The following is a 16,262-nucleotide window of genomic DNA, read 5'->3' as shown; positions in this document are numbered from 1 at the left end:
CTGCGAAAAATGTCAAATCAAATAGTCATCATTTATTATTTCAATCAAACTGATCTCTATGTATTATCCAACACTTCCCGCTTTCGTTCGCTAAAATGTTAATTTTTAACAGTGCAGTGTTCCTGTTTTCTAATAACGTAAATATGAATTTTGGCTTAATGTACTTCCTTAAATATCAGAATAAAAAATTTCTAAAACTTGTTTACTTTAAGAAAAATTATAATATAGTATTTCATGTTACGGTAAGCATCGACTAATTCGATACTGTTTATCACACCAAGTTATCGACTAGTATTTCAGATCTGTTACCTCAGTTACGTCGGTGTTCAGTAGGGTATTTCAAATTTATAATATAATATTTTTAGTTATTAGTTTGATGTGTGTTATCCATACTTAATATGATTTATTTATAGTAGCATAAAGTAAGTGATGAACGAAATATGCACGTTGAACTGTTAACTGAAGTTTTAGGTTATATTATTTTTTGTGGATAGTTGTAAGAAGTATAAGAAGTAAAAATGTTTTAATCTTTTAATTAAAGTAATACTTAATTTATAAGTTTTATTTAACTTAAGTAAAATAATACTTGAAAAATTAATTATAAGAAGTGAAAATGTCTCGTGAAAATTCAATTACGAAAGGGATTTTAGAGCAAGTGATACATAAGGTACCAGGAAATGTAATACAGTCTAAGAAAGAAAAACAAGGGTTTGTAAATTTAAGTGAGAAAAATAAAACCGATATATTAGAACTTATTGAAAGACAGGACAAACTACTTAGAAATCAGTAAGTTTTACTTTATTACGATTTTGTGTACATTATGTTAAATAGAATCGACTTAAGTGACTTCCACAATTACATGCAGATTTAATATTCTGGGATGTTTTTTCTAGTATATTATAATAGTTGGTGAAAGAGTATGGTGCTGTTTGGATGTAATATTCTTATGAATAGTTTACTTCAGTGGGCTAATTTTTTACATTTTTTTTCTGATGTAGCATGGTTTTGTCATGTTATTATCATGGACTGATGTAAGCCAATTTCAATGGTATGGAGGCAACTCACACTATAAACACTAGTGAATGTTTTAAGGAAGTTTTGGGCCACATAATAATTTTTAAGCTATTTTTTAGCTACCTTATCTTTAGATCTTTGTTGCATAATTACATTAAAAATATCACTTTTCTTAAGCTGTTACTTAATTCTAGTGGTATTTAATTATTTGGTAATCAATTGGTTGATTACTCTTTGTAATATATTTAGCCAGATTGATAAAATTTTGAGGATTGAGAAGTATATTTTGATCACATGATTTTAGTGAAATAACCAGTCAGTTATTTTATGTTAATTTATTTTATTTAATTTTAAGGAAGATTAAATTGTTTGAAGTAGGTTGAAAGTTATTAAAAAAAAAGTTGCTTCATTTTTTTTTTTTTTTCTTCAGTTAACTACAATGTTGCAGGGTTGTTGCCTGAATGTAGAAAAATTCAGTTGCTAAGCAGATTCTGCACTGAGTTACAGATGAAAAATTAGTTTTGTTCAGCTTGGCACACCATTCTATATAAACAAAATATAAATGTTCGTTTGTTCAAAATCTTAACTCTCTGAAAGTTCTTCATAGATTGCCTTGAAATTTTGACACGATGTTGCATATGAATACACGCATGTTTTTATATACATACTATTTATATACCAAAGATATCACACTTGTGTCAGGTAAAAATATGCTTTTTTTTTTTTTTAAAAACAGTCTGTTGGATGTAAAAGCAACACATGGTATACTGAATATTTTACGATTCCATTTCAGTGTTTCTGATATATGTGCCTGCTATAGACTAAAAAACTACTGGATTGATTTACATGCAGGGAAAAAGGGAAAAATTAGAAAAGGGAACTAAGGTAAAATAAAAAAAAGGAAGAAGAAGAAAACAGGAAAAGGAAATGGAAAGGGGAAAGAGGAAGGGAGAAATGTAAATAAGGGAAAGATAAATGGGGGAAGGAAAGGAAAAGAAGAAGAAATGGAGAAAGGGAAAGGGGAAAATGTAGGGAAGCAAAAATGGGAAAAAGGAAAATGGAGTAAAGTAGAAAAGGAAAGGGAAATGGGTAAAAGGGAAAGGTTAAGTTTTTTGAACTTATTTAATTAAACTTTCAGTTGTGTTGTTCATTTAATATATATTCAAATCTAGCAATACTGAAGCATTGCCAGGTCTGCTAGTCATTTTATAAGATAGTAACATTAATTGAACTTGATCGGCTGAAATTTACTTGTAATGTTGTACTGTTCTACGTAGTATAAAGTTTGTGTCTCTTCTACCTTTCAAAAAGAAAAATCTGGATTCAAGTTCTCATCAGGCTTATGCTATTCATCTCTCATTACCAGCTGTGATTAAGTATGGGTAGCTTCTAAATGCCAGAATAAAATAAATAAAAGTATTGAGATCTTATTAAAATAACTTACCTGCATTAATGAAGTGTCACACTGAATGAGTCATAAAGTCTAAAGTTTGATGAAATCTACTAATTTTCGTGATGGACCAGGAAAGAGAAAAAGACTACTCCATAAATGTTGGTTTAGTACCCTTTTAAAATGTTGTGTAGGCTTTGTATAACAGCTTTTAATATCACTGGTGAAAGCCAAATTAGGTAATTCTGACCAATTATTTGATCAGCTTCAGTTTTTTCATATTTTAATATATCATAGTTGTTATGCTTAGGATCAGAAAACACAAGATTCAGATGTTAAAATGCAGGTTTGGACAATAAGTGACTTGTGAAAGGTCAAAGGTCACTGCAGTGTCAAACTCTAATCAATTAGCAATCAGTTGTGTGTTTTATGTTGACCTATTCAGATGGCAAACCATTCTTTGGAGAGAGGTTAGAGTATAGGTTAAGATTAGAGTTTTGTGAAGAGAGGTTAGAGGTAAGATAAAAAGATATGTCAAAACTAAACACCATCTTGTAGGACACTTGGACAAATTTTTATTTAAATGGAAATATTATCACTACAGAGAGACTACACCGCTTGTTCATGCTATTAGTCATGTGTTCGATGGAAAATCACCTTACAAAAAAAGCTGCCAGTCTCTTATGACTGACATGAAGTTTGACTCTAATAATTATTAAGGTTAGTTTATGGTATATTTTGCATTTCCCACACTTAATTTATATTGATTTTTCACCTTTTCTGTCGTTAACATAATCATGTCAGTATGAAAAGATTTGACATTGATCATTGATCAATTGCTCATTATTACCTCAAATTAACCTTTATACTCATTACTTATGCATTCATTCACATCCATAAACTGTAATACATTGTTTAATTTCTTATGATTTACTGTTGTTTTAAATTATTGTAACAAAATTATATTACATAAAAAAAAAGAAGGCAATATTTTAGTGAAATTTCCTCATATGTATTTTACCTATAGTATTTTACTATAGGTTAAAGAAGAACCCTCTCCTTTGTGTGGTTTCTATAAAAATAGGAATCATCAGTACCACTATGTATGAGTCACACTGAGCTTGACCTAACATAAGTGGAATGACCCCCACCAATGAAAATAGCAAAAAGTTTACATTGGAATATGTGGACACACCTGTGATTTTAGTTTCTTGAAGGTCATACAGCTAACTATCAGAGATAGTGTTATATAAGTGTTGGATTCTTTTCGCAGTTATTTGCAGTCACTGGTTTCTAAGTTGTGAGAAGAGGATTGCTATCTGGTACTGTCTTGAATCAGAAAATTGTGTTAATCAGATATCGTATGTAATTAACTCCTAAACCATAAACTTCAAGAAGCTGGAAACAATTGAATGTAATGATAAAACGTTGTGATTAAATTAAAGTATGTTGATGTGACATTTTTCACTCTTTCCATTGGTGCTATCGAAAAAGGTAAACCCATTTGAAAAACCTCAGTGACCTTGGAATGACTTCTGAAGGGGACCTCAATGTCACCGTCGAATATCCTCCTCTTATTCACATAACTTCTGTAAAGTCATGTTTATACTCTTTCCTGTAGTTTGTCAGATAAATGGCCTGGAATATAAATATTCCAGGATTATTGTATGACTTTATAAAACTTGTAACTCGTATAACACTAAATCACCCATATAACACTTAGGTCATACATGTGACCACATATTCCAATATAAAATTTTCTTCTCTTTTCATTGGTGGGGTCAAAAATAGGTCATTTCAAACATTTTTCCTGATGTTTAAATTAATTTTTGATGTAAGCAAATTATATTTCTGACTGAAAGCTCGTTTCGCTTGTGCTATTCAACATTTTATATTGTTCCTGCTGCATAATTTTTAGTAATTCTATTTCAAAAATAACAGAATTCTTTTACCTTCGTAATCTTTTCTCTTCCTATTTTTATATTCTGTGGTCTATCTACATTATTTCTATTACATTTCATTACTTTCATTTTGTTCTTATTTTTTTCATGTGGTAGTTTTTGCGTAGGACTTCAAACATCCATTCATTTTTTCTTCTACTGTTGGTTATATGATTAAAAAATAAATTTGATTTTTTTTAAATGTATGAACCTTTTGCAAATGTGTATTTATATATTATTTATGTGTGTATATATATTACAAGTACTAATTTTTAAAATTTACAAGTTAAGTCATTGTTTAAGTTACTCGCAGATCGTATACAGTATTATATGTAATTATCTGAATTTTTTTTATTTTCCAAAAACTTTTTTTAATGCTTGATTTTTATTACAGACAATTTATAAAGAAGTTAGCAGATAATGGTGAAAAAATAATTAATTATAAGAAGCAGTTAGAAGAAGAACTAAGAAAACGTGAAAAATCTGAAGAATTATCAAATATGTTATTAAAATTAAATATAAATGGTAAAGAGGCCTTGGATAAATTAGAATGGACTGGAAATTGTAACCCAGGTCAGTCTAAATCAGTTATTTGTGAACATGATGATGATGATGGGAGTGAACAAACTGATGTGTTAAAAATAATTGCTACTCATTCTGGAACTGGGTTTAATAAAAAAATTAACAGGTATGTTTTTAGGATTTTAGCTGATAATTTTTTTTTATAAAGAACTTGATTAAAAAAACTATACTTTTTTATTTGGACTAAATAAACTTTGTTATGTAGCCTATAAACTTAAAATGATTTAACAATAAAATCTGTAGAGAACTTACTTTTGGGTAACTTGATGTAAATAAAAAAAAAATAATTTAAAAAGCAACTTTATAGAAAAAAAGACAATTTGTATAGATTGTAGCATTTTTTATTGTCACAAAACATAGCATGGACTGTGTGATAAGTAGAAAGGGAAAGAAATATGTTTTGAATGAAAAATCTTCAGATGCATAGGAGAAAAATTTGTAACAGAATCTAAAAAAGAGATGAATTAGGTCATTTGGTAGTATATATTAAGATGTTTAAATTTATTAATTTGATCATAGAGAGTCATGTAGAGGATAAAACTACTAAGAAAGGCAAATATTTGTATACATAAATTACAGAGTAGAAAAAAAATTAAAACAAAAATACCCACAGAACCAAAAAGAATGAAAATTACTATGAAATTATGACTTAAAAAACAAATTAAGATTTAAACTTTCATAACAACAAACCAAAACAAACTGCAAAATAAAAGTTTATTATTAAACCTACTTAAAAATTCTTTCGGTTATCTTTGCAACCATCCTGAATGGTTGGAATGCTGTTTTCACACTAGTATTTGCTGATATTACTGCTGACTTTTTAAAATTTTTCATTAAAATATGTTTTTTAATGTCAGCTCTACTGTTTGACATGGATCTTGGCCTCCTCTACAACTCATTTCTATTCCATATCAGTACAGTCCAGTTCAGTTCACAACACCATACTCTCAAATCTCCTGTCATGTCCTACAGCCATTGAGTTCTGGGTCTACCTGTTCTTCTTTGTACCCTCATTTCTCCATCCAGCCATTGAGTTCTGGGTCTACTTGTTCTTCTTTGTACCCTCATTTCTCCATCCAAGATTTGCTTCTGTTGTCAATATGCTGGCATTCTTTATAAATATCTAGCCAGCCAATTCTGGATTCTGTGAATCTTACTTTATTTTTTAATTTATTTACTATTTCTTCATTATATATTAACTCAGGATCCATTCTCATCGATAGAGGACTTATTATTTTCCTTTCAAAGATTAGTAGATGATTTATGTCTACTGCTAATAACATTTATACCTTGCTAAATAAGTTATCACCAATTTTATTAATGTTCTGTATATCTTCATTCTAGTATTATGGGAGACCATTTTAAATTTTAAACACTATTTTCTGAAAATATGCTCTATTATCAGCATTTATTTGTTTTTTTAGTCTCTTGGGTCTCTTTATTGTTCTGGGTGAATGCTGTAAGGTATTTTATAATAATTCTATATATTATATAATATAATAATATTTCACAAACAACTGCCTTTAATTTCAAATATCTAATAAAAATATTTTAATGCATATTCAAATGTATTATTTATAAAACGTACATTAGGTATAGTTAATTAAACTATTGCCTTAGTCTCATGAATTCCCTTAAATATTGCATATAACATCACTGACAACAATCTTCTAGTCTGGTTCATTTTTGAATTAAATTAAATTTTATAAAAAATTGTAACAAGGCAAAAATAAAAAAAGCAAATATTTTGGTAGACTTGTCATGTAGAATGTAAGTTGAATGCTGATTTAAAATAACATTCTTATTGGGGAAATATGTATTTAGTGATAAGAAAAGGAATCTTCCTCCCAGTCCATAGTTAAATGTGAAGAGTTAAGAAACTTACTGTTTATAGGTTACGGAGTGAGAAATACATGTATAAATTTGGAGATTAAGAGTGTAACAGCAGCAGATTAATGATAAAAAATGAAGAAAATATTATTAGAATAAAGGTTTAACCTGTTTTTATCTCTTGGTCATCAAAGGGATTTTTTATTGTAGTCTTCGTGAACTCAATCATAAGTTAATAATATCAGTTCAGATTGTTTTTCTCATCTTATTATAAATTAATAGTCATTATCCAGGAATGTTTTGATTTATTAGATCTCAGAGAGTATGGCTTTAAAGGCTAGGCAATAAAATTTAAGTAACATAAATTAACTGCAGCAATAAACAGATAATTAGGTTAATTCCACTCCATCATGGAGGTTTGATGAAGACTTCCATGTGGCATCTCAGCCTATCATCTAGAAGATTCAGATTCAAATCCCAGGCTTGATATTTTTCATTGTGCTAAAAAAAAACTTTAATTGCATATTCTCCCATTCACAAGCTTTCAAGTTTATGTGGTGAAGTATAAAAAAATTCTGTTATATTATGTAGTCGCAAAAAAAATTTATAATTTATTTTAATATTTTTTTCTTTAATCTATATGTATTATTGTATTTGTTTATATGTTTAATTATACTTAAATTATTTGTTAATAATAAAAAAACATAATAATGATTTCATTTTGTTAATATTAATGAAAAACCATAATTTTTCTTGTCAGCCCTAGATATCCTTATCATATCTGCAAAAGCATAATATAATAACCCTGTCTAATTGAATGTTTGTACTTTCATATTTAACTAAATAAATGAACATTAATTATTATTATTATTATTGTAGTATTAAAGATTTCTTTGGTAATTTCAAATAAAAATAGATATTTATATTTCCATGTTGAAAAACAAAAAAAATTATTTCTGCATGACGCACATGACATTCTGTGACCGAATTATTTTAACAGCAAAAAAGTGAGAAAAAAGAAAATTTCAATTAAATGGATTACATTATAATGTTATAACATTTTGTTATAATGTTATACATTTTTTTAAATTTCACTGATGTAAATATTTTATATAAAAAATTTGTAAAATCACCATAACTTTCAGATAAGCTCTTGTAATAGATTTAGTTATAATTCAATATTGAACTTTGAACTTTATTGTACTTTGAACTGGATTTATAATGTTTTCTGTTCATTGGTTCCTTATCTGTGAGTATTATACTTAAATTCAAATACACAAAATTTAATTTTAGACTAATGTCTAACTGTTGCTATTTATTAATATATTTTCACTAGTATTGTTTCATTTGCTGATGAGTCAGTATTATTTATTTGCTGTTGGTCTACTATTGAGCAACATATTTCATTGTTACATTAGTTGAACAAATTTGTTTATTTTAATGATATTTATTTTCATAGTATTTTCAGTTGTAAAGTAATAATAATTATATGTGAAATTGAATGAACTTTAAACATATGATTGACAGTTCAGTAATAATCAAAAGATATTGTCTTGTTTCCATCAACTAATTTTGTTATGATGATACATAACTTTATTAATAAACCAAACATTATATAAAGAAATTTAGAAACTTGTTGCCAGTGATAAATTGGTAAAATAATAAAATAAAGAAAATTAGCTTTGATGAAAAATTGAATAATTTTCTAGCCTGCCATTTAATCAAGTAATAAAAATATTAAGAATAAATATAATATAATATTGATAAAAATAATTATTTAAATAAATAATATAATGTTGAGAATAAAAAATTTTGTTTTCAGTTTTGTATAGTTTCAGTACTGATGAAAAACTTAGTAGTTATTGCATTAGAGGAGCTGCTTAAAATTTATTAAGGTCATACCTTATCAAGTATAAACAAACAGTTGGAATTTCATGTTTTGATAAAAATACACATGAAATATTTAGGTCCTCACTTTAGATCACAGGTAATATTTGTCTACTTGATCCCTTGCTTTTTTTTAATATATTCGAGACTTGCCTGTTTGTTTATTCATTCTTGCCAATTCCTTGTAATCCTCTTTGCATATGATACAACAGTATCTGTATCCTTATGTGAAAATAATTGTTTAAAAGGAATTATGATAACAGTTCAAAAAATTATTCATTTGATTGATTGTAACCATCTAACTTGGAAAATCAGTAAAACTGTTGCATTGTCCTTCTCAGGTTGACATAACATCGCTGATTGTGTGAATATAATTCCCATTAATGAGAACAATATTATTTTTGTTACTGGTAAAGCAAAATTTCTGGGTGTTTTATAAGATGATAAGTTCTCATGAGATGATCAAATTAATTTTGTTTGCAACAAATTCATAATGTACTGTTTTGTTAATTTGCCGTAAGTAAGAATTGTGTAGACTGATAATGAGAAGATTAAGTTAACTTTCCTAGAGTTTACATTTATGAATTTCCAATTTTTTTTTAGAAATAATAGTTGCTTATTCTTAAAAGATCCATTGAATTATGAATGAAATATTCCTAAAGGAATTCTTAAATGGATCAATATCTATCCCTACCAAACCAGAAACGGAATTGTTTTCATCTAATGTAATATAATATTACAGCGTATGAAATGGGCTTTATTATGCTTCCGTTGTCATTTTTAATAAATTATCAAACCATTTGAAAAAACATTCCCATCAGTTCAATTAAATTTCAGTAAAAGATCATCTTCTACAAAACCAATCCTATTCTGTTGATGCATTTTCAAATAATACTAATTAAAAAATTATCTGCATCTCTTCAACTTGTACATGTGCCCAAAATAGCTTTTCATAGTATCATCTAATTGTGAATTAAGTTTGCCATAAAGTTTTACATTCGATAACATTATTTCATGCGTTTACATTTAAATAACTAATATAGACTTTTTTCATTTATTTTTATCTTATAATTTATTTTTGTTATATTATTTTATAATTTATTGTATAATGTCATGATCTGTTTACGTGTACCGATCAGAGAAAGGTTAATGGAGGTTGACTAAATTATTGAGATTAAAGATATATTGTGCCGCTGGATTAGGTTAGGAAGACAATAATTTCTAAATGGATGTGATTTAAACCTTTATTTGGATGCAGGACAATGGCAATGACATATTTTTCTGTATTTAAAATAATTTTTATTTATATTTCTGAATCAATAAAGATATATTCAGGATAGTCTGCTAAATTAATTACTTTATAAATACTACTGCTTCAATCTTCAGCTGTATCATCAACAAAAAAGTAATTAGAGAAGTTAAAATAGGAATTTTTATGTTAATGATTAGTATAATAATACTGTTTTTTCATGCCACCCTAGAGTCTTCAAATTATATATATTCACACTATGCATTGAATTGAAAAGAAATGTAGATAGTTTTAAAGGAATAGTTAATCCAAGAGCCAACTAAGGCACAGTACTTTTGGAGTGTAGCTTCTTACTTTGTCTATATTAAGTTATTATGTGCCCTTTAAAACTGTATGTTACAGATAAAGATATTGTATCTCATTGTCATATCAATATCTATCTATTATCGTTTTTAAGGGCAGTTAGAATTGTCAAGAGTGGGATTTTAATTATACATTTATGATGTATGTTCAATGATGATTTATTGCTAATGATACCACAATAAAAGATTATCAAACTGAAAATCTGACATTTTAGAAAACAATGCTATTATTGTTAAACATCAAATATGCTATTTAATAAGCATCAAATATTTTGTAGAATGTAATTATTTATTAAACCCAAATAAGAATACTTTATTCAGTGCAGTGATAGAAAAAAAAAATAGAAGTGAACAGATGTTTAAGATCAGTAGTGCTGAATCTTTAGGAATTTTTTCCAGGGAATAAAAAGATTTTATCTGAAAGATAAAAGATTTTCATATGTACAGGATGTGAATAAGCTCCTTGAAAAACTAAATTCACTCATATTTATGTCGAAATTTTAGTTCAGTATTGTCCTGTTACACCATTAACAGTGGCATACTTTGGATTATTAGACTTTGTTTTTTTGCAATATGTTGTTGCAGTTTGTGGTAATGCCTCTAAAATGGCAGTGTGTAAAATTTTTACAATTCAAAAGAATATAGTTTAAAAAACATTTTACAAAAAGAGTAGATTCGTACCACCTAATTGATAGTATTTTTTCCATCATCTTTTTATTGCATTATGTATACAAAATTTAGAACATAAAATCTTGTAATAGAGCTTTATTTTACAACAATCTACTAAGACAAATTGATAAATAAGAAACAATAATTCAAGAAAGTGTGTGCTAAATTTTTAAAAGACCCAGCTGTTTCCGGGAAACAGCTGGAAGAGTTCCTGGAAGAATTTTTGTGTGTGCCTTAGTCACCAAATTTGATATATATGATTGCTTACGTTATTGAAAGTTTTTTCCATTGATAAATCTTACTGTGAAAGATGTACATTTTTTATATTACTGTTTAATATTGTATTGTGTCTAAGATGATTGTAGTTAGATAAAAGTGAAGTAATATATTTTTAGCACCTGCTCATATTAAATAGTTGCTGTAAACAGAAAGATTAAAATAAGTTAATGTACTAACTGTAATAGGTATAACTTTATTTTCAGAACATTAAATTAATTAGCCAGCATTTTTTGTTTTCCTTAATGCCCGTTTTCTGCAGGTTTTTCTTAGTATAGGAAGGAGAGTTTTAGCAAAATCTTTTTTTAGCTTTTTTTTTAACAAGAGGATTCATTTGAATTAATGGGAATTATTCCTTGCATTTAATTTTTTCTTCATAAGTGGGAGTAGCAAGATGGAATCAGTCAATTTGGGTTAAATTATAGGAAGTGGATTGAATTATAATGTTTCGTTGTAATTTTTGGTTAATATAAATTTTGATTGTTTATCTGTTATATAGGTTTATTTTAAAAATACTAAATCTTGTGTTAAAAAAAATATTTCTTATCTTTAGTTTTAGCTCTTTTCTCCTGAAAAATATAATGATATGCGATTCATAACTTTTACACTATTCTTTTACATTGTTCAAAGTTTGTGGAATTCTTGTTTCTGATTCAGATTCAGCTATTGCCATGTTTTTCATGGTAGTTATCTTTGTTCTCAAATTGTGACCCTTTAAGTAGTATTTTTTCTTCTGAAAATAACAGAAATCACTGGGAACTGTAACTGGAGAGCTCAGCAAACTGGAAGCATATTTTTAGTTAAAATATTCAAGACTAAGTTTTATAAAAATAAATGCAAGATATATAATTGAGTTTCTGTTTGCTCAATTTCCACCGATTTTACTTTTCACAGCAAATAGTTTTCACAGAGATGACAGTGAACATTTTGATGAAATATTTTGTTACAGTTTCACCTTCTGAAGAATATTCATTATGCAAAATTTGATGTTTGTTAAAAAATAATTTTCATCATTAATTTTGACTGCTTTTGCCAATCTTACTTAGTTTGAAATGATGACAGCTTTGATTTTTGGGCAAATCTGGGATTTACCCATGCATTGAATGTTTATTACCAGCTTAATTTTATGAATTAACAAAAACCAAAATCTTTATTGTCTCAATTCAGGTTTTCCTGTGTAATGTTAGTGGAAATATCTGTCTGCTTAGTGAAGTGTAACTAAGAAAAAACTTTACCATTCTATAGATGCCTAACAATATAAAATTTCAATATTTATGTAGATGTCAAAATTTTCAATGTTGAACCTTCACTAATACCAACATCTTCAGCTTTAGAAGTATAAGTGACAAACTTTAATAGTTAAATTTGAAACTTTTTCAACAAGTCAGCATTTTGACTTTTTATATTTTACCAGAATATTGATAAGAGTTCTCTTTACACTTTAGTTCAGCTAATTTTAAGCACTTTTACCACAACTATACCATTCTTTTATTCGTGCAATGACTATAATATTATTACCAAATGCTTGCAAAGTTTTATTTCTATTATTTCAACTTTGCTATCATTTAACTTTTGATAAAACTTGCAGAAGTATTATTCAACATAATCTGTGTCACCAGTATGAAATAGTACTATGATGAAGTGTTTAATATGATTACATACAAATATTATATTAAGAGGAGGTAGCGACTGAGTTTACTCTGTCAAGACTAGAAAAAGTTGTTGTTTTACAGAAAATAAACTTCAATAATGTTAATGTCAACATTTTGACTCTTAACTGCTTTCTAAGGAAAAAAAAGGTTATTTACATTTTAAACACAGCGCTGTAACAGGAGCTTTGTTAATACTAAGAGATTTAGGTGATTCTAGGTACATATGAAATTTAGATTATACAAATCTTTTTGTGTAGAATTATTTATAAAATTTGCATATTTTGTCAAAAACTAACTAGTTAGTTAAATTTTTTATCAAATTACATATGTTACAGAGTTTTGCCTCCACAAGAACAACTTATTAAGCCATCAGATATAGAATGTATCAGTGAAAGTGATGATTCTAATTCCACTCAAGCAGCTGTAACTGCAAACCCCAATGATTCAAATGAAACATTTATTGAAGAACCTTACATTAAAAATTTATTACATAAATTTGACAGATTAAGTAATGAAAGAAATATTAAAGAAAGATTTTTACCTCATAGAACTCTTAAACATGATGATAAAATTTTAAGTAAAGATAAACAAAAAACTAAGAAAACTAACTGGGAAGTAACTGCTGCTACTCCGCCACCACCTGTATTCAAAGACACTAAATTGTTACCTCTGGAAATGTCTGTGAAATTACAAGTTGAACAAGCTGAAAAATTGAAGGTTGGTTGGTATATGTTTATTTATTTATTTATTAGGCTTAAGATCTTATTTTATTTCTCTTCCAAAACATGTACACTGATTTTAGAGTGTGTATTGAATAGTTTAATTCAGTATATATAATTACACTGGTCTAAAAGTGTTTTGTTTCATAATAATTTTGGCATATTCTTATATATTTTTTGGTGCTGGATCCAGATGTGACCTCAATTAAAAATTTGTCCTCCGAACTTCATTTTTTTTGTAATTGCACGTAAAAAATTAAAATCGTTGAAATGAATTATTTTCTCTATTAACACAAAATACTTGAGTTGTTTCAAGTCAGAGTTTGATCTCAGAGTGGAATAATTTGGAGGAATGATCAGTGTGACTAATGTGGTATTACATCATAGAATGACATTGATACTAACAGTTTAGCATAACTCAACCCTTCTAGGAAAAATAAATTTATCAAATATAAATTAATATAATTTATAATATAATATAATATTAATATAATTTAATTAATTGCCTTTATTAATGACATCATGATTGATATAGTCATTTCAATCACTATTTTTACCATGAAATAACCCAGATCAAAGAATCAGTTTTGTTCTCGGTTTGATGTGAATACCATTACTAATTTGGTCTTTTGTTTTATCCTTAGTTCCTCTGATACAGACAAGTTATTGTTTTCTTATAATTCACAGCAACAAGGTTACTGTGTGATGTGCTGTATCATCATATGGTATAATAGATTTTTTTTTTAAACTAGGATGACCTCAATTTTTTTGTGCAAACACTACAGAATTATTACAAGTTATTGACAACACTTTGTTTCAACAAGATGGATCAACAACATACACAGCATGAATATTGGTGGCTGCTGTATGCCAGTTGTTTGACAACCATATAATTTCAAGAAATGGTGACGTCCATGGCCTTCCAGATTTCCTGCCTTGTTGTGTGCAATTTCTTTTTGTGGGATCATCTTAAAAGCAGAGTGTGTAGTAGTTGACCTGCTATGACAGAAAAACTAAAAGCCAAGATCGAAACAGCAATTGCTGAAATTTCTGTTGAAATGTATTAAGACATGCTCTCATGTTGCATAGGCTATGTGTAAGCTCAGCTTTACTTGGGCACTTTAGCCATTTAAAATTTTTGTACAGCCATCAGGCAGGAAACAAGAGTTGCCAAGTCATCCCCCATACCAGATTTATTCAAAGGTATACTGGCTATATCAAGTTCAGGTGTTTAGCACTGTTGGTCTAAACAAGTTGCTGGTGTTTGGTAAGACAGTTAACTACTGTGATGAAAGATATTTTTTCACCATCTACCTCTTTTCCTTATCTTCAATACTTTATTCTCATTATTAGACCTGTGGATGCAGCAGGTAAGATCCTGTTCCATTCTTCCTGCTTTACCTTTTGTAATGAATTTGTTTATTTTTTTTTTTAGGAGGTACAATTGAAACATGCAACAGAAAAACTAAAAGCAATGTCTGGGCAAGGTATTGGTTATGTAGGGCCAAGTAGTAGTATATTCACAGAAACGAGTGGAAAATTTCGTGATTCTAGGCCACACTACGACAGTGGCAGCAGTTCTGAAAATGATGATGATGATGATGATAAACAAAGCTTTCATAATTGTAATGATGATGAAGACGATGCTGATGAGAAAAGAGATGGAATTGTTTTCTATAATATAATTGATAATTAATATAAAAAATAATTTTTTTTAACTCAATAAATTTATTTTTTTACAAAAAATAATTGATGTTCGTAATTAAATTTGTTAACTTTAAAAAATGAATCATTTTATGATTTTTTTTTTGTACCTTTCCAACATATGAAGCACATTTTCATTTTATGTGGACCATAAAAAAGCTTTAACAAAAACAAAATTGTTATGAAAATTTTAGTTAATTTTACACTAATTTTTATCATTTTTATTCTTCAGGTCATAGTGTAACAAACAGTTTTTATTTCTATTTTTTTAATATCTGAATTTTTTAAATTTCAGTATTATTTATATTAATTCCCAACACAGCATCCTTACCGTTTGTAATAGCAAAATTACAATTCTAAAGTAAAACCTCTTTTATCTATCAGAAGTTATGAAACTTCATAGGTAAAATAACAGATACTTAAAAAATAATCAGTATAATTTGTATTTACTTAAAAAACAAAATTACACTAAAATACTAATAATAATTTTATTCATAAACACAAACAAAATTTGAGATTAACAACTTTGGTACAGCAGTACATTTAGAACTTTACATTTTTGTAACCGATAGCAGTTGAGATTGTAACCCTGCTCTCAGTAGTTATTGCTATGAATTATATTTTGCTCAAATAGCCTTATGTTTTTCTGTAAATAGTTAATTAAAAATTATAAAAAAGAATTTTACCTATTAAAGTGAATTAATAGAATTTCTCAGCTAAACAACTTTTCTTATTTGGCTTCATAATTCATCTTTTGGATGTAATATAAATGTTGTATGAATTGTTCTTATAACATATAGAAAATCATTGTTGATTTTTTTTCTTATGAGACGTTATACAGGTTACATTAAATATTTGTTTAATGCAAAGTTTTTTTTTGTAATAAATATAATCATAAGCCTTTATTTGTAAGTTTTACAATACATAATTACTTACAAAATAATATCATAATTAAAACAGAAGGTCTGTCCTTTCCATAATAGTGAAT

At 27.5% G+C, this 16,262-nt stretch overlaps 1 protein-coding gene across 1 annotated transcript; it reads left to right on the top strand.

Annotated features, from left to right (window-relative positions):
- Positions 1-340: 340 nt before the first annotated feature.
- Polr2M (RNA polymerase II subunit M) lies at positions 341-15,319 on the top strand. Its single transcript, XM_075371111.1, has 4 exons — positions 341-786; positions 4,739-5,032; positions 13,187-13,568; positions 15,006-15,319. Exons 1-4 carry the CDS (start codon positions 614-616, stop codon positions 15,264-15,266), a joined length of 1,110 nt encoding a protein of 369 aa, XP_075227226.1. The 5' UTR covers positions 341-613; the 3' UTR covers positions 15,267-15,319.
- Positions 15,320-16,262: the final 943 nt, after the last annotated feature.

The sequence above is a fragment of the Lycorma delicatula genome, chromosome 7, assembly GCF_047948215.1.
Source record: "Lycorma delicatula isolate Av1 chromosome 7, ASM4794821v1, whole genome shotgun sequence".
Taxonomy (NCBI): domain Eukaryota; kingdom Metazoa; phylum Arthropoda; class Insecta; order Hemiptera; family Fulgoridae; genus Lycorma; species Lycorma delicatula.
This window is presented reverse-complemented; position numbering and strand designations above follow the sequence as displayed.

What these genes read in the sequence shown, in the direction of transcription:
- Polr2M (XM_075371111.1), top strand. Translation starts at nt 614, where the DNA reads ATGTCTCGTGAAAATTCAATTACGAAAGGGATTTTAGAGCAAGTGATA. An exon ending in GACAAACTACTTAGAAATCA is followed by an intron (nt 787 to 4,738) that starts GTAAGTTTTACT and finishes TTTTTATTACAG; the next exon opens with ACAATTTATAAAGAAGTTAG. An exon ending in TTTAATAAAAAAATTAACAG is followed by an intron (nt 5,033 to 13,186) that starts GTATGTTTTTAG and finishes CATATGTTACAG; the next exon opens with AGTTTTGCCTCCACAAGAAC.